This window comes from Lontra canadensis, unplaced genomic scaffold (assembly GCF_010015895.1).
Source record: "Lontra canadensis isolate GAN:19392208 unplaced genomic scaffold, GSC_riverotter_1.0 scaffold71, whole genome shotgun sequence".
Lineage (NCBI taxonomy): Eukaryota > Metazoa > Chordata > Mammalia > Carnivora > Mustelidae > Lontra > Lontra canadensis.
The window spans coordinates 10,750,298-10,769,501 of NW_022631065.1; the positions used below are offsets into that span (position 1 = coordinate 10,750,298).

General features: G+C 41.0%; 1 protein-coding gene across 2 annotated transcripts in view; it reads left to right on the forward strand.

Annotated features, from left to right (window-relative positions):
• Positions 1 to 19,204, forward strand: part of M1AP (meiosis 1 associated protein) — a 77,443-nt gene that overhangs the window by 52,769 nt on the left and 5,470 nt on the right. For both annotated transcript variants that reach the window (XM_032880713.1, XM_032880714.1), the window contains exons 5-7: positions 2,416 to 2,589; positions 6,211 to 6,373; positions 7,765 to 7,906. In XM_032880713.1, the coding sequence (XP_032736604.1) occupies positions 2,416 to 2,589; positions 6,211 to 6,373; positions 7,765 to 7,906 (479 nt within the window). The remainder of the gene's footprint in view (positions 1 to 2,415; positions 2,590 to 6,210; positions 6,374 to 7,764; positions 7,907 to 19,204) is intronic.

Below are 19,204 nucleotides of genomic sequence, written 5' to 3' on the forward strand. Positions count from 1 at the left end.
CTCTCTGCCTGTCTCTCTGCCTACTTGTGATCTCCGTCGTCAAATAAATAAATAAAATCTTTTTTAAAAAAGATACTTTCTCTTTACTCACAAGGAACATTTCTTGGGCAGTGACTTTGTATTTATCACTGTAATACCTAAAACAAAATGTGGCAGATGACAGTTTGAGGAGGATGGTCAAGAATAGTGTAGCGGGGCGCCTGGGTGGTTCAGTGGGTTAAGCCTCTGCCTTCAGCTCACATCATGATCCCAAGGTCCTGAGATGGAGCCCCACATTGGGCTCTCTGCTCAGCGGGGAGCCTGTTTCCCCCTCTCTCTCTGCCTATTTGTGATCTCTCTCTCCCACTCTGTTAAATAAATAAATAAAATCTTTTAAAAAACAAAAAAGCTCTTTAAAAAGAATGGTGTAGGGGCACCTGGGTGGCTCAGTGGGTTAAAGCCTCTGCTTTCGACTCAGGTCATGATCCCAGGGTCCTGGGATCGAGCCCTGCATCGGGCTCTCTGCTCAGCAGGGAGCCTGCTTCCTCCTCTCTCTCTGCCTGCCTCTCTGCCTACTTGTGATCTCTATCTGTCAAATAAATAAGTAAAATCTCAAAAAAAAAAAAAGAATGGTGTAGCTTTACAAACTCCTTTACGTATAATCTTTGTACCCTGTACAATATTTCATCTTTTATATAGTATATAATAAAAATTACTGCTTGATGGAATGAATGAAATACTTGGTTAATGAATCCTCAGAACTGTTCATGGAAGATGGCAGAGTTTTAATCATACTGGTCAAAGAGAAATGCATTTGGCGCCCCTTTTCAGCCACGGAATAAGTCATTAATATGACATGAAGTCATCTGAGTCTCACCACACCTCCCCTGTGTGGGTACCAACACGCTGTACTGAAGCCCTTTGTTCCCTGTGGAGAGTCTGCCACCTCTGCCTCCTTGTCCTCAGGAATGTCATTCTAGAAATAAACCAGCCTTCTCCCTGGAGTCTATGAGTCATACACAGAAGTTAATTCATCAATTTTCTTAGGCTCTTTGTGAAAGTATTTCAGAGAGTCCCTCATGGTAAGGAAAAAAAAAAAAAAATCAGGTTCCTCTTCAGTTTCTTTCCAGCTCTTGCCTCATTTCCTCTCTCTGTGCTTCCTCTACTACCTTATATTTGGCTTTTACTGATAACCTTTACCTGTAGACCCAGACCCAGTTCCTGAGCAAGTGTTGCCTAAAACAGGAAGTAGACCAGCAAAGCCTCATCACCCAACATACCTAGTTCCATTCACTCAGATTTGGAATCAAATCACACTCTACTACAACATTTCTGTCTTCCCGGGGGCTAATCACACTTGTGAGTTAAAACCTGCCAATGACAAACTTGTGTAATCTGTGTCTGAGGTGAAGCCCGCGAGTACACTATTTTTTTTCTTTTACTTTTTAAAAAAAATTTTTTTTATAGCAGAAGTAATAATTGACTACATTTTTACTGTGAAATAAGAGATGAAGAAGCAGCGCCTGTGTAGCTCTTTTGTTCAAGAGTCTGCCTTTCCCTCGGTCATGATCCCAGGGGCCTGGGATCAAGCCCCACATCATCATTGGACTCCCTGCTTAGCGAGGAGCCTGCTTCTCCCTCTCCCTTTGCTGCTCCCCCTACTTATGCTCTCTCGCTCTCTCTCTCTCTCTCAAATAAATAAGTAAATAACATCTGTTTAAATAAATAAATAGATAAATAGGAACTGAAGAAGCTGAAGCTCTCCCTTGTTAACTAAGTCTTTAACTTCCATTTCTGTATTATTTTTGGCTGTTTTTGTATTGCAGAGTGTTTTTTAAATACAATAAAATTCAAACAGAATAGAAGTATGAATAGTAAAAGGGAAACATACTTCAGAACTCTGCCCTGTTTCCATTCCTGCCCACCATTAACAGTTTGATGGTAGCCTTCCAGATCTGTGTAAAAAGCATTCACATACATATGTATGTACTTGGGCCAAGGGTTTGATTTTTATTTATTTTATTTTATTTTTATATAAAGTGTTCACACATCTGTTCTACAACTTATTTATTTATTTACCTTCTCTTAGATTTCCCTGCCAGTACATTAACTTTACTTTGTTTAACAGCTATGTAATTATCCCAGCTGTGTAATTGTCCAAAGGTTGAGTGTGCTGTAATTTATTTAAACATTACCCTATTGATGGGTATTTGAATTGCTTCCTGTTTAAGGTTTTGATTATGTGTTACTACAGCAATGCTGTACTGAACATCTTCACGTATGTGTCCATGTGTACTATTAAGAATGTCTCTAAGCTAGATATCTAGAGGGTAGGACTGGTGGCTCAAAAGATGGGTGCATTTGAATGTTTACATTTTTCAAAGTTTACAGTTAAAGAATTAAATACTTTACCCACTAATTCCCTTTCTCCTGCAGAGAGTTCTATCCTGGGAACTGACATTGACCTTCAAACTATAGACAACGATGTTGTCAGCCTGGAGATTTTCTTCAAAGCCTGGTTACATAGCAGTGGAACAGACCAAGAACACATCCATCTTCTTCTTCCTTCGCGGTGTTTCAGCGGCATTTCCAAAGCCGGAGATGATTCAAGTACACACCCCCAAAAGACATCATATATAGCCTATGATTATCCTACTCTCAGATCAAGACCCTAGATTTGTGAGTTGTCAGAATACACAGTAGTTGAGGTTTAGGGACCGGAGGAGGCTATGTAGTGTAAGCACAAGGAGGAGGAAAATAATTCCTAAAAAGTAACCACAGTTAGAAAAACTGAACCTAATTAGGCCGAGACAGCAAGGGCCAGTTAGTTTAGGAGCAAAGACTTAGATACCTCAATTATAGGGCAGCACATAAACCAAATAAGAGCGCAATGAACCATATATTTTCCTCAAATAATTCATTTTGAATTATAGTAGATATTGATATATAGTAGATAGATATTGACTTAATAACTTGAGGCATGCTGGTACCTCAACAATTATCAACAGGGCCTATGAGAAGGTAAGGAACCAAGATTAAACCAAGACTAAATAGAGGTCTTCTGGATAGGAAGACACCAAACTGAGGTAAAGTAAAGCAACTAAAGAGGCAGGCCCCACAGAGGACAACTAGTAGCCCAACTAATAGAGGCAGGAGTTTAATGAGAAATATAGGTATAGACTCCTACACCCAAAGGGGAAGACACATCGGTGGCCCTTTCTTTCTGGGGATAGCCATCAGATCTTTACCCGCCCGCCCCTTCCCATGCTCCCATTTCAACCAAGGGCCTGGGATGCATTTGATGACTTACCTTAATTTCAATGTGTCTTTCCTTGGTATGTAAATCTTCCCTGGACCTCCTTTCCACTCTTTTGTCCAAGGCTGATGGTGCCAATTCCTCCATGTCCCATCTCCTGGAATCTACTTCATATCTGTTTTTCCCCAAGCACTCTGTCATCTCCTTTTCTGCATTATCCCATTTCATCTTCATCCACCACCATGAAGCAGGTACTGTTACCATATGTCATTGAATCTCAGATGTTATCAGTTTTGAGGTACACCATTACTTTATGTACCACTAAGAAAGAAAAACACTGCCAATTAAACATGACACAATGCTTTCTTTCCCTTAGAAATATTATTTTATCCTTACTGAGAAGTTAAAGTAGTAAGTGTTTGGAGTGTGTGTCTGGCCAATGGCAATTGTAAGATATATAGTGAGATGTTAGTATGTGGGGAGAAAAATGTGTCTTCGAGTCAATTAAATACCAATATTATCTCCCTGTTTTACAGATGAGAAAACTGAGAGAGAAATTAGACATTTTCCCAAGACAGCACAGAAAAATTAACAACAGAATTCGAAGTTAGGCAACTCCAGAACGCACTCTTAATGCTTAAGATTAGAAGTTTATTTTTTGTACATTTGACTACTCTCAGCCCAAAAACCAGGTCTGTCTCCAGAACCTGGACACTTACCTACTACAAAACCTGTTTCATGCTGGGCAGTTCTGAGCAAAGATCCTGCCTCATGCTGGGCACTTCTTTCATTAGGAGGGCTGGGGCCCTCCAAGGCCAGGAACTCCAGCAACCAGCCTTTCTTCAACTGTTGCACAGCACTTTCCCATGATATAGTGGAGAATTTTTCTACCTTTTTCCTCCCTCTTTCCGTGGCTTTCAGCACCAGGGTCAGAGCCAGAATGTTTATCTCCATCTGCAGTCATTTTTCAGTAATTGGCAGGTCTTCTAGGTGCATGTTGGAACTTAGATCCAGATTCATCAGCTCTTCTGTTAGGGAGGCCAACACTGGAATCCAGATGCTCAGGCACAATTGGAGTGAGGTCTGGGGAAAGTAGCCTTCCTCCAGGGAGGGTGTGACCCACCTGAGAGTTTATACAAGTACAATAAAGACCATACTATAGTTATCCACTGTTCAAAAAAGAGAAACTGACTCATTACCACACTAGGTTTCTGGAAATGTGGCTCACTATCAAAAATGAAACAGAACAATACAGAACACTGAGCTCTCCTACTCTAGAATGTTTTGAGGACTGCTCTTCAGATGTTCACTGTGACTCCTTACAAGGTTCTCTAACCACTCCACCTTCTATAGCTGCTCAGGGCCCTTCACTCCACTCTCTAAGTGCTTCCCTCAGAGGTCTCCTTCTGGCAGAGTGCATAGTTAGCTTCAGATGAGTATCTTTTCTCATTTTGTGGATCTGGAGTCTGTCACCTCTGCATCTGGGTTCAGCGTGGTGAGAAGCACACCTGATTCTTGACTCTAGTTCTGCTAAGATAGCTTTCCCAGCTTTGGAACACTGTTGAGACTATATTGTTCTAGAAGTTCTCAGCCCTGGCTGCAGTAAGAATCACATGAGGGACTTTTTAAAAATACCAGTATCTGGATTCCATCTCCAGAGATCCTGATTTCACTAGTAGGAGTTAGAGCCCAGACATCAGTATCTTTTAAAAGTTTGTTAATGTGGGATGCCTGGGTGGCTCAGTGGGTTAAGCCTCTGCCTTCAGCTCAGGTCATGATCCCAGGGTCCTGGGATTGAGCCCCACATCGGGCTCTCTGCCCAGCAGGGAGCCTGCTTCTCCTGCCCCCTCTCTGCCTGCCTCTCTGCCTACTTGTGATCTCTGTCAAATAAATAAATAAAGTCTTTTTTTTTTTAATAAAAGTTCCTTAATGAAAAAGTGATTCTTACGGCAACCAGAGTTGAGAATCTCAGCCAGGTGAACACAGCTGTCCAGTCCTAAAGCCCAGATATCTAACAATGGAGAAGTCAGGCGCAGAAGAAATGAGGGGAGTCCAAGACCAAGCCCCTCCTACTGACTTCCTGGGCTCTGAGACACAGCAAGCCAAAACTGTCTTACCCAGAATTAATGTCTACGTTTAACTGCTGAGCCCAGGAGGCCAGCTGGATCTGACCTCTATTCTGCCATCCTATCTCCTTTTCTACATTATTTCTACTTCTGCTTTTACATCATGTTTGTTAACAGTATTTAAGCCTGTATACATTTTATTGAACAACTTTGTAGTATCAAGGCTACAAGCTTAGAGCAATAGCACATTATACACTGTGGCATGCGAATATACCTTGATGAATAACTCATACCTAGGAGAAGCCCCCTCAGAATGGTTGCAGAAGGTTCTACTCTTAGGTTTCTTTGGGGAATTAAAAAATACACCATTTCAGGAACTTATTCCTCCCCCTCCCCTGAATGTCCCTAGAAGAGCCCACAGAGAAACAGTAGCTGTCACCTGACTCCCTGACTTCTGCTTTCCTGCTCTTCCTTCATCTGACCTATAGTCTTGCCAAAGCTTAGCTACAGGGAAGCAACAGAAGCAAGATTTCCATCTGTGATTGCAAAGGGCCTCTGCATATCATAGTGTTAGCTGCCTCTTCCACATAGAGCCCATGTTCCTCTCAGACTGGATCATAAGCCAGATCTCTCACTATGAGGCAACTGCTCAGCCAGGCCAGAAGTAAAAGAAGTAAAAACCATATCAGACACAGAAAATAAGTTAACTATTGTATTGAGCAACTCTGTAGGTCCAGACCTGCTCTGCCTTTCCAAACCAGTCATACTTTCCTGTTTCTACTCCCCTGCCTCCTCCCAAGCCTTACTTGCCTGGTGAATGGGAATGGGTAGCAGATGTTATCTCTTAATCATGTAGCCTGAGGTAACTTGTGACAAACTGTCCCTCCCTCAATGCCATTTTTATTGTAGTGTGCCTGAAATGTGATCTCCAAGAACGACTCCTCAGCCCATCCCTGCTCCCTGGCACAGCTGATGGCTCCTTGAGAATGGATGACCCCAAAGGAGACTTTAGCACACTCTACCAGATGGCCTCCCAGTCGTCAGCCTCTCGTTACAAGCTCCGGGTGATCAAGTATGGGACAAGAGAACTTCCCCAATCCATGCAAATGCCTATTCTTACTGGTTCCAGCTAGGAAGTCCAGAGGTAGAGGGCATCTCCAAGTGTCAGCCAGGTGGGAGTCAGTTCCAAAGCAGAAACTATAGTTATAGGAGTGAAAGAGCAAGCTCAGGCTGCCCAGGATGTGGAGACTAACAGCCAGATAGTAGAAGATATGCCTCGGTAGGATATTCTAAAGCCTGGATGAGGATTGCAAATCCAGAAAGTCTCTGAACACCAAGAAAAACAAGATCAGCCGTGTTTATCCATTCAGCAACTGCATATTGAATACCTTACTGTGTTTAGGCATCAGGACAGAGGTCTGACCTTCAAGGAACAAGGTGGTAGATAGGATCTACTCATGCCTTGCCATTTCTCTAAGTACTAGAATTTCTGCTTCCAGAGGAACTAGTTCTTGGGTAGAATTAGCAATGATGGCAAAGACCACTTTTACTGCTTCCTAGTTCCTATCACCATGTCTGTGCTCAAGTATCTAGGTAAGCTTGTCAGTGTGTGACTGCAGATGCTTCTTGGGGAACTTTCTTAAATTTCTTTTCTTTTCCTTTCTTTTCTTTTTTTAAGAGAGCAAGAGCAAACAGGGGGAAGGGGCGGGGGGGGAGGGAAACAGAGGTAGAGAATGAATCTTAAGCAGGCTCCATGCCCAGTGCAGAGTCCAATGCAGGGCTCATTCTCATGACCCTGAGCTCATGACCTGAGCCAAAATCAAGAGTCAACACCTAACTGACTGAGCTACCCAGGCACCCCAATTCATCCTTTCTTTTTTTTAAGATTTTATTTATTTATTTGACAGAAAGAGCACAAGTAGGCAAAGCAGCAGACAGAGGGAGAGGGAGAACCAGGTTTCCCACTGAGCTGGGAGCCTGATGCAGGGCTCCATCCCAAGACCCTGGGATCATGACCCGAGCTGAAGGCAGACGACTAACCCACTGAGCCACCCAGGTGCCCCCTCATCCTCTTCTTAAATGCATCTTCTCTCAGCACTTGTCACAAGAGAGCCAGGACTGGGTGCAGATGGTTAGCATACTATCATATTACATGGTTATTATAGCACGGGTGTTCTGGGGTATCCCCAGAAAAGTCACTTGGAATTAAAGAAGCTCAGGAGAAGAAACATCCGTCAGATTGCTTTTCATGATGGTGCTTCCTTCATTGGTTAACAGGCTTTGAGAATCTGCTATGTGCCAGATACCTTGCTAGGTGCTGGCCATGATAAGTTGATTAATTCACAGGCCCTAACCCAAGGGATTTCACGGTAGAGTCTTAGATATAAGCTGAATTTAAGCTGATCTGGTGTCAAGGTTGTACATATCACTGAGGAGACTTTCACGGCCATTGTCTCTTGCCAGGGCTCTAAATTCCAGTGGGATCTGTGAGTCATTGACATATGGACTGCCCTTCATCCTCAGACCCACAAGTTGTTGGCAGCTGGACTGGGATGAGCTGGAGACAAATCAGCAACACTTCCATGCCTTGTGTCACAGCCTGCTGGTGAGTATTCATGTCCCCAGATGAGGAAGAAGAACAGTGTTAAGGCACCAACCACAGAAAAGTAGCTAGCTTAATCCTGCCCTGATCCCAAACCTGTCCCAATTCTTAAGAGGACAGGAAAAAACGGAAATATTCTGAAACACAGATTAAATATGACTTGCCTTTGTTGGTTTCATGCAATAGAGAATACTTCCCGAGCTCAGTTATATGACACTAAGCTTGAAAATCCCTAATTTGGACGCCTGGGTGGCTCAGATGGTTAAGCATCTGCCTTTGGCTCAGGTCATGATCCCAGGGTCCAGGAATTGAGTCCCGCATCAGGCTTCCTGCTCCTTGGGGAGCCTGCTTCTCCCTCTGCCTCTCTCTCTGTCTCTCATGAATAAATAAATAAAATAAAATAACTTAAGAAAAAAGAAAATCCCTAATTTTGTACATTTAAGTGAAAACAGTATTTTCCATACGTAACTGTATTTTAAGACTTCTCTAACACTGGGCTAGACATTATGGTTTATTTAAATGAAGAACACCTAGACTGTGCCAGACATCTTGCTAAACTGTAGATATTCAATGGTAACATGATAGACATTATCCATGGCCTCAAGAAACTTACTCTGTAATAAAAGAGACAGAATTTTATATATATATTTGTATATATATATAATAAGCATAGAATATATAATTCTAATTCAGAATTTTATATAAATTAAATAATTATAAAATATAATTTATAAATATAAATACTTAATTGTGAGAAGTTTATGAAGGAAAAGAAGAGGCTGCTGCCAGAAAGCCTCTCTGTGAAGGGAACATTTAAACTGAGACCCACCAGTTTATGGGAATAGGAATTAGCCAAGTGAAGGGTGGCAGAAAGAGAATGCCTGGAAAAGGCATGTGTGAAGACCCCAAGGCTGGAAAGAGAGAAGAATCAAGAATGGAAAGGCCATTGTGACTGAAATAAAGAAAGCGAGGGAGAGAGAGCCAAAAGGTGGGCTGGAGAAGTGAGCAGGGATCAAATCATGCAAAGCTTTGTAGGTCAAGTTCAGGACCTTATACTTTAAGTACAGAAAGAAATCATGAGAGATGATTTGAGTTTTTAAAAGATTACTTACACCAAGCATTGGAAATGAACTGGCAGAAGCAAGAATGGGAACAAGAAAATGAGGTGGGAGAGCATTGCTGTATTCTGGGCAAGAGATGATGGTGGCTTGGACTAGAATGCTGGAAGTCAAAAGTAAACCAATTAAAGAAATATCTTAGGGGCGCCTGGGTGGCTCGGTTGGTTAAGCATTGGACCCTTGGCGTCAGCTCAGTTTGTGATCTCAGGGTTGTGAGATGAGCCCCACATGGAGTCCTGCATCCGGCTCCCTGCTCAGTGGGCAGTCTTCTTGAAATTCTTTCCACCTCCCACTCCCTCCCCCTCTTGCTCCTCCCCCTCTGCTCCCTCCACTGTTCCTATGCTCTCTCTCTCATTCTGTCAAATAAATGAATAAAATCATTTTTAAAAAGACATATTTTAGAGAGAGTGTCAAAACTTGGTGAAGGGTTGGATGTAGGGAGTGAGGAAGAGGAAGGTATCAAATAACTGCTTGGTTTCTGATTTGATTATCTTAGTGGATGCCCACTTCCTGAAATGGAAAAAAAATGAAAGAGCTTAGAAACACTTAGAAAAGAGCATGAGACACTTAGAAAGCAAAATAAAACAACTGCAAATATAATCAAGGACAGGTCTAACTGTGAGTGGAAATAGGGGAACAGTTTGACCTGGTAGCATATGGATGATTAGACCAGCACAGCAATGTGTCTCTTTCACTATCAGAAGCAGGCTTCTTTTTTCCTGTTTCAAAGCCCACACTCCCTTTTAGGCCCACCCACAGAGTTCCTGTTTCCTATCTGAAGAACATGCATCCCCTGCCTCCGCAGAGCGGAGACAACAGATACATCCTGACCATCAGAGCCCAACAGCTCAGTTGACTCTTTACTCCACCTCATTCCTCAGGGTCTCAGAGATGCTGCATCACCCGAGAGGAATTTCCCTCAAGTGGCTGCCCTACATTCTTATAGTACATGACATTTTAAACATGCATTTGCATTTCAGTACACTGCTGGAAGGAGTGTAAATTTTCTGGAAAGAGATAGCTACTTCAAAACTTTAATTCAATTGTTGGGAATGTATGTAGCACAGGAAAACAATCAGCAAAAGGAACAGAGATATATAGACCAGCGTGCTTATCCCAGTGTTATTTACAGTAGTAAAAAATTCAAACAACCTAAATGTCCTAAATAGAGAAATGATTAAATCAAAGTAAGGGAAGGGTTATGGGAACAATAATTCGGCCAAGTAATGAAATATTATGTAGCCATTAAAAATAAGGATCGTGGGGTGCCTGCGTGGCTCAGTGGGTTAAGCCTCTGCCTTCGGCTCAGGTCATGGTCTCAGGGTCGTGGGATCGAGCTCCGCTTCGGCTCCTTGCTCAGCAGGGAGCCTGCTTCTCCCTCTCCCTCCATCTGCTTACTTGTAATCTTTATCTCTCTGTCAAATAAATAAATAAAATCTAAAATAACAATAATAATAATAATAAGGATGGGAAGGAATAGTTTAGTCCCTCCTGGCTTAAATATATAAATATGCTTTACATATATAAATAAAAAATGGCTTTACATATATAAATCAGATTCTTCCTGCCTCTGAATTTGGCATTTGAGGATCTAATGCTTATTTGTGTATTTATTTATTCATTTATTCCTTCAACAAATATTTATTGAGTACTATATGCCAGGTACCATTCTACAGGCCAGAGAGACTCTTACTTATCACTCCTCTATCGTGGAAATTCACAAGTGTGTGGTTGACCCATCACTAATAGATTACCTTTTTTTGGGGGAGTACTTACTAGGGGCTAGTCACTTAACCAAGTGTTTTGCATAATTTATCTCACTCAATCCTCACAATAATTCTGTGTGATAGGGATGGTTGTCCCCATTTTTACACATGTAGAAGACCGAAGTCTATGGAGATCAAGTGACTTACGAAAAGTCACATAGCTACCAAAGTGGCCAAGTCAGAATTTGAACCTACTTATAGAGGGGAGAATTCCCCACAAGCCTCTTCCGATGCATTCAACAATAAATCTTTTTCCAGTACCTACTCTGTGACCAGACCTTATTTAGAGTTTGAACCTCTCTGATCCTATATTACAAGTTTTCAGCACTTCACTAACTCCTTGGTTTTCTAGTCTTTCTTACACCTTTTTCATATGTTCTTTCAAAATCTGATGTCCTCAGCCCCCTGTGTAACTCTCATCTTCTGTTTCTTACTGTGACATTTCCCCTCCAGCTAACTTCTCATTCTAACTTCTGTCTTTCTGTTAATAGCAGCACCGCCCCTGTCTGCTCACCCAGGCTTGAAACCTCATGACCTGTAGGCTTCTTTTCCTTTACACACACTTCATCACTAAGTCATATCAGTTTTCTTCTCGTAAGATGAGTTGTAACTGTCTTTTCCTTCCTGTTCCCACTGTTTATTCTCACCAAGGCTGTAAACTTGTGTAAACTCCTAACTAGTTTCCCTACCTCCAGTCTCTCCCTCCTCTAATTTGCCCTGTTTATTAGACCACGTTAATCTTCTTGAAACACTCCCCCTGACTGCCACATGTGTTTTGGAAGTGCCAATACCCAGCAACGTAAGCCTTGCCTATTCTCTCCTCATAGCATCTGCTGCATGTGTCTCTCCTCTCCATTCTTATCATCACTATCTTGGTTTGGAGTCTGTTTACCTCTTCACTGTAATTTTGCAACAATCTCTTGTCTCAGTGCCTTTAGTGTTTCCCTTCCCAGTCCATTTTATATACTGCCACCGGATTAATCTTCTTGAAACACAGCACTGGCCCTGCCACTGTTCAGCTTAAAGATATTTTGTGGCTTACTATTGATTATACTTTGAAGTCTGTATTCCTTAGCCAGTTTTCAAACTCTAGTCTATCTCCGATCATCCCCTTTTGTGTACCATAGAGTCCAGCCAAATTAATATATAAGCTTTAAATTGCCACACCTTTGAAACTTTGTTCATGTTGTTCCTTCTCATCTCTCACTATATGTTCAAACCCTACCCCAACTTGAAAAACTCAATTCAGATGGTACTTCTGCAGTGAGGTCTTTCTGAATCCCTTTATTTATCATTAGACATTTGTGTGCTCTATTTTCTTTTTAGGGAAAAGCATGTATCTATTAGCTTTTCAAATATATGGTCTTATGATTTGGGTTAAAGTCTGTGATATAAGTCTGACTACCTGACTCCAAGATAACAGGATGGCCTTTTCCTGGCATTTCTACCACATTCCCATTTTACCAACTAATGTCTCAGCCTTAGTCAAAGTTAGGTTTGGAGTAGAAATTCTCCTCTTTTTTTGAGAAGTCAAGGCAAGGCAGCCTTCTAATCTATTGAGGAAAGATGTAGTCTGTATTGCCCATGAAAAGCATGGGCTTCATCAGAATCAGATGGCCCTAGGTTCCTGACAGTTTCGTTATTTCCCCAACTGGTTAAATTCAGGTAACATACTTAACTTCTCCATGAAACAGTAGTATATTCATTTATTTGAAACCTTAACAAACCTAGTGGCCCCATTTGGCTAATCTCTGCATAAATGGTATACAAAGAAGCACTATCCAGAGCCAAAAAGTAATTTTAAAATTTATTTATGCTTTCAAAGAACACCAAAGAGGAAATAGTTCATAACCCACAATGACATTTCTCAAATATTTGTCCTTCACTCCTCAATTATATCTAACCAGGAGCTATTCCAAGAGCCTTTCTCTCTCTCTCTCTCTCTCTCTCTCTCTCTCTCTCTCTCACAGACACACACACACACACTTAAAAAAAATAAAACTGTCTACATTACCAGTCCCTGTTCCTCTACCTTCTTCCTCCTTCTCTCAGCTATATACATATTCTATAGATTGGCTTAGCCCAGAGGGGTCTGCCATAGTCTGCCTCCCCCTCAGGTCCTGTCTGTTTATTCCTGTTTAAAACATCCAGGCATAGAATTCACAAGGCTTCTCCTTTTGTGAGTAGAAGTAGAGTGGGGGAGAATGGGAAAAAGGGAAAAGGTGCACGACAGACACACATTAATAACTCTTGTCCCTGTCACATACTGTATAGGGACAATAAGATATAGGTCATATAGTTTTTAAGTTTGCTAAATAATATTGCATGTTTAAAGCACCTAGCTTTTTGCCTGGCATATAATTTGCATGTAGTGGTTGGTTAACAGTTCTATGATTTACATTTGTTTCTTCTTTTTTTAAATAGATTCTAAATCTCTGGAGATATTTTTCAATTTTCAACTATCTTTTTAAAGATTTTATTAATTTATTTGTCAGAGAGAGAGAGCACAAGCAGGGAGAGCAAGAGGCAGAGGAAGAAGCATACTCCCTGCTGAGCAGGAAGCCCAATGTGGGACTCAACCCCAGGACCCTAGGATCATGGCCTGAGCCAAAGGCAGACTCTTTAACCAACTGAGCCACCCAAAGTATCTTTTTCACCTATTTTCTTGAGCATACTAATCATAGCTATTTTGAAGTTCTTGTATGCTGATCCCAATACCCGGATCTCCTGTGGCTTTGTTTTAGCTCTCTTTTTTCTTCTGATTTTCAGACATGTGAGCCTGTCTTTTGGTGCACCTGGTAATATTCTAATGAAAGATGCTCAGTGTGTCTGAATAAATTACAGAGGCTCCAGTTGGTATACCTCCAGAGAGGGTCCATCCTGACCTGTGCTATGCAGATAGAGTGGTGACAAATCCTCCTATTCTGTTAAGAAGCTGTACTGAGTCCAGGCTGGACTGTGATCCTACTAAGGCTCAGTCTAACCATGGTTTGCTCCCGGCCTTCCAGGATTTTCCAATGAAACCTGATATATTATGTGCATCCCTTTCCCTTGGACATTTCCAACTCTAATCACTCTATACCATGTATGTTCAAATACTCTGCTTCTAAAGTCTTTCTCTTGGATGTTTTTGCCTCTTGCTCCATGTAGCCCCCATATTTGGTAAATGCGCTGAGAGAAAAATTGGTTTGAGCATACACCCACCCCTGACTGGTCTCCACCAAAAGATCTGCTGGTTTCTCTGTTCCCTTGCAAGTGCCTCAGCATATGCAAATCCTAGATTCTCAGCTACCACCTGCTCTTCCTCCAACTCAGAATCAACATGTGCCCTCAAGGTAAAAGCAGTTGCGGTAATTTCCTCATCTCTCTGGATTCTTTCCTCTCCAGAAACTTAGCTACCTCTCATTTTCATTGTCTCAGCACATCCTCATGCCTTCAGACAAATGGTTTCTGTATATTCCAACTTCTCTAGTTGTTCTAGGGTAAAGAACAAGCGTGCTTCTGGCCTTTCCATCCCACATGGATGCAGAAGGAGATATTTATTAAATGTTCACTCATTCCCCCACTTTTCATCTCTTATTTGGCTAGGCAATCTGTAATACATTTTCTGGTTTACTCTCAGCCAGAGAGTAAACTGGCTGGCTCCACCAAGTTTTCATTTTCAGGTTCCTGGGTTTTCTTACAACTACAGGCATAGGTCAATTCCTTCAATGCTGTCTCTTCCTCTGCCCCTTCTTTTAGAGTAGTTCTTCTGAGCAAAGTCCACACTCCCATAATTAAATTCTAGTCATTAGTACCAGCCCACCCGTCCTCATCAACTATAAATGTTGAGTAACTTTTCTAATTACACTTTATATGTGCTCTAAATCTTAGTGAACTTCAGCCTTATGTGTTATTCCATCCCCTGATTTTCTTACATGAGAATTGACTATTATATCTTTCCATCCTCCTTGTAAATGATTTTGTTTAATTTGAGTATTTTACTTCCTTTTCCTCAGAAAAATATCACTTCATCAGATAAGCAAGGCTCTTGATAAACCCATTCCCAGGCCCTTCCTGAAAGATATCTGCCATCCATCCATTCCCATAAATTTCACTATTAGATCAATCCAGACCACAGAAGAAAAATGTGTTTTTACTTCATTCTCTGGAACTTTCAACGATCTATATCTAAGAGTTATAAATTACTTCTAATTTCACAAAATTTAATAAAAATTATTTAATAATTATTCAATATGTTTTTGTTAAAAATTTCAATACCTGCGTAGTGTGTGCCTGAATCAGTTCTAGAGACTTCACAAATATTAAATTATATAATCTCCATAACTATCTATTAAAGTAGGAATCATTATCTCTGTTTTACAAATGAAGAAATTGAGGCCCAGAGAGGTTAATTAGTTTTCCAAGATTACACAGCTGGTAAAGCCAGGATGGAATCCAGAAATTATTGACTCTAGGACCCAAACTCTTAACCACTCTATAGCCACATGAAATTCATTATATTGATTGCAGGAGTTCTCTGAAGTACATTTACTACTCAGTAAGGACCCATAAGATAACTTCCCAAACACTTTTATCAGGAAAAGCTGTGGAGCTCCCTTTTAGCAAAAGTGGGTGTTTTGCATTTCTCTGAGCTTACCTAATCTTGGCTCTTTTTTTGCCCTACCCTTATTTTTCTTTTGCCCAATCCCTTGTGTATTTTATCTTTGGAATGTTGCATTCTTCTAAACTGGCATAACTGTTTTATGGAATGTGGTAGAGAATATATATAATTAACTTTCCTAAGTATTTATGAGATGAATCTATCCACCACCAGGAAAACATAATTTCAATTACCAAATCCTACTGTGTAGTCCCAGTTATGCAGCTAATGACTCACTTTCCACATCCTCATTTCTCTTACAAAGTCATGTCTGTATAAACTAGAAAAAGAAATGAAAATACCACCTAGGTCTTTCAGTTTCCTACTTAAAATGTCAGAGTCTCTGGAGAAACATTCCAGAGTTTTACAGGCCATGTCTGTCCTAATTGGCCACAGAAGTGACAGAGTTCAAGCCAGGATGTGTCCAGCAGGAGTCTAACTACATAGGCAATGACCTGGTTGGGCTGTAAATGGGTGGGGAAATGGAAAGTCCTTGGTTACATTAGGCGAAGAGTCAAGTATAAAAATCCAAGCTGAGAGTGGGGTGATAGCAGGTCAGAAGCCATTAAAAAAAATTAGAATGAAGTTAGAGTGTTGAGCTGCACAGGAAACAAACAGACACTAGAATAGACAGCAGGCTAGCATGGGATCCATGAGCTTCTTGTGACTCAGCCTTGTCTGTTTCTCTTGCTTCAATTTTTACCATGCCCCTTTCATTCTTTACTCCATGCACACTAATAAATTGCTAAATGTCCCCCAAATATGCCAAACTTCCCTATACCTCCATACTTTTTTTTCATACTCTTAGGGAACAGTATGCCAGTATGCCTTTACCTGACAAATATTTATCCATTTTTTCCAGATTCTGCTTAAATATCTTCACTAGAAAGCTATTTCTTTCCCCATCACAGCCTGCCCCCACTCATCTTTTTTGTCCTTTATCCACCCATGTACCTGGTTCTCACATCTATCTTGACCTTCACAGCAGTAATAAAGAGGGTATTCTGATACGAAAAATGTCATATTATTGTATTTTTTTCTAACCCAATTTTAGAAAGTATTAATCCCCAAGAACTAGGATGTTGACATACTCAATATTTTTTAAAGTTTTTTTAAAGATTTTATTTATTTATTTGACAGAGATCACAAGTAGGCAGAGAGGCAGGCAGAGAGAGAGAGAGGAGGAAGCAGGCTCCCCACTGAACAGAGAGCCCGATGTGGGGCTCGATCCCAGGACCCTGGGATCATGACCTGAGCTGAAGACAGAGGCTTTAACCCACTGAGCCACCCAGGCGCCCCGACATACTCAATATTTTTATGAGTGCCTCTCTCTGGCTCATACTCAGAACCCTAGAGTCCTAATAGTCCAGAAAATGTGGTAAAGAGGCCTCTTGTCTTTAGTACACCTCCAGTACATGTTGAATAGAAGTAGCAAAAGCAGATATTTTTGTCTTGTTCCTGACCTCAGGGGCAAATCATCTGGTCTTTCATCACTACTTGTGATGTTAGCTGTGGGATTTTTATAGAGCCCTTTGTCAAGTTAAATTCTACTTTGCTTCTAATTTGTTCATGAAAGGGTTTTGGATTTTATCAAATGCTTTTTCTGCATCTATTGAGATGATTATGTAATCTTTGTCCTTTATTCTAGAAACATGGTGTATTACTTCTTTAATTTTTGGGTATTAAACCAACCTTGCATTCCTGGGATAAGTCCCCTGTGGTTGTGATATATAAAGTTGGTCCCTGAACAACATAGGGGGTTAGGGGTACCATTCTTCCATGCAGTCAAAAATCCGTGTATAACTTTTGACTTCCCAAAAACTAATTGCTGAATTTGGTCCCAGGACATCATATTGATTGCAGACCAAGGAAATGTCAGTTTGGTGAGATTAAAGATTTTACCTGCTATAATAAATTCCCATCCATCCTGGCAAGGCCTATACCAGTGCCATTAAACTTGTCGTTTCTACTGCTCTCTCCCCATTAGCTATATCCTCTTCTTTTCCTTTGCTATCTGTAAGGAATTCCTTTGGCTGCAACTAACAGAAAGCCAATCCAACTCTAACTTGAGTAATTTTAAACATTTATTTTTCTGATATAACAAGAAGTGTGGAGACAGACAATTCTGACACTGATACCATCAAAGACCCAGGATCTTTGCATTTGTCTACTGCAGCATCCATAGCAAATGTGCTTCATCCTATGCCTGATCCTCATGTGGCTATTGTGCCTTAAGATCAAGTCCTGTCCTAGGAAAAAGGAGTACAGTCAAGAGGCAAAAAGCTTGCCAGCATATTACAAAGCTTTTCCAGAAGTCTCACATGGCAACTTCTGCTTATGTCTCATTATTTAAATCTAGGTCACACGTCACCCCAGACCAATTACTGAAAGACTGAAAAATGTGCAGAGAGAAGGGAGAAGGGAGAGGGGCAGGAAAGTAGTGGCCAGTCAACCAGCAGTGGTTACCACACCTTCTTTCACAGCTTTAGAAATCAGAATTTAAGGCAGAGACGGGGGGAGAATGAGCTTGGAGCATGGTATGCCCATCATCTCTGCCCCTGTGCATACCTGTTCTAAACAGAATCAGTCCCCACCTTCTAAAATCTAAGCTCCCAGGGTGCTTGGGTGGCTCAGTGGGTTAGGGCCTCTGCCTTTGGCTCAGGTCATGATCCCAGGGACCTGGGATTGAGCCCCGCATTGGGCTCTCTGCTCAGCGGGAAGCCTGTTTCTCTCTCTCTCTCTCTCTCTCTCTCTCTCTCTCTCTTTCTCTGCCTGCCTCTGCCTACTTGTGATCTCTGTCTTTCATATAAATAAAAATAAAATCTTTAAAAAATAAAAATAAAATCTAAGCTCCCTAGCACCTTCTATAGCAAACACAACAAATACAGACACATTTTTACCTGCTTTCTGGTAAATTCAGCATCTAATCATTCTCCTTATTTTAGAATTAACAAAGGGGCACCTGGCTGGCTCAGTCAGTACAGCATGTGACTCTTGATCTCAGGGTTTTGAGTTCAAGCCCTATGTTGGGTGTAGAGATTATTTACAAATAAAATCTTAAAAAAATAGAAGAGCAAAAACATATCCTGTCATCTATCATCATTTAGCATTGTTCACATTGAGGACCCCAAAAGCTAGTCCTCTGGGACATCCCTATGTCTTTTCTCAGCCTCGTATACCTGCTCTGGCAACAAACCATTTCCGTCACAGGTACAACTGCCTGTACCTACAAGTCAGCCCATGACCTGGGTAACATATTCAAGCTTTGATTGTGTACTTCAGATCTCTAGTGCCATTATGCTATCCAAGAAGTGGTTAGAAATTCAGAGTCCAAAATAAGGGCCTTAAAGTTCAACTTCCCCATCTCTCCCTTTCCCCAAATGCTCCTAGGAATTATAGATAAATTAATATCTTTATCAAACTCTAACAAGTACGTTTGCCTCTCTTACTTCCAGAGCCTTCTGCTAACCTCTCTGTAAATGAGAATCAGCCCAGATGTTCTTTAGCATTCTGTAAAATCCTTTCAACTTGATCTCTTGCCAGTCTTCTGATTTTCCACACATCAGGAGTTACTTTTGAGAGTCTTCTTTCAATTCTGCATACTATTTCTCTAATAGAAACTTAGCTCTTGTCTCAAAGCCTATATGCTCAAATTCTAGGGATCATAATTTTTCTGTGTGCAATATTCAAAGTTTCTTAGTAACCCCACAGTATAGCAGTCATGAACTTATTCCATAACACTGAGGTGTGAGTAATGTCACATTGCTTTTAAAAA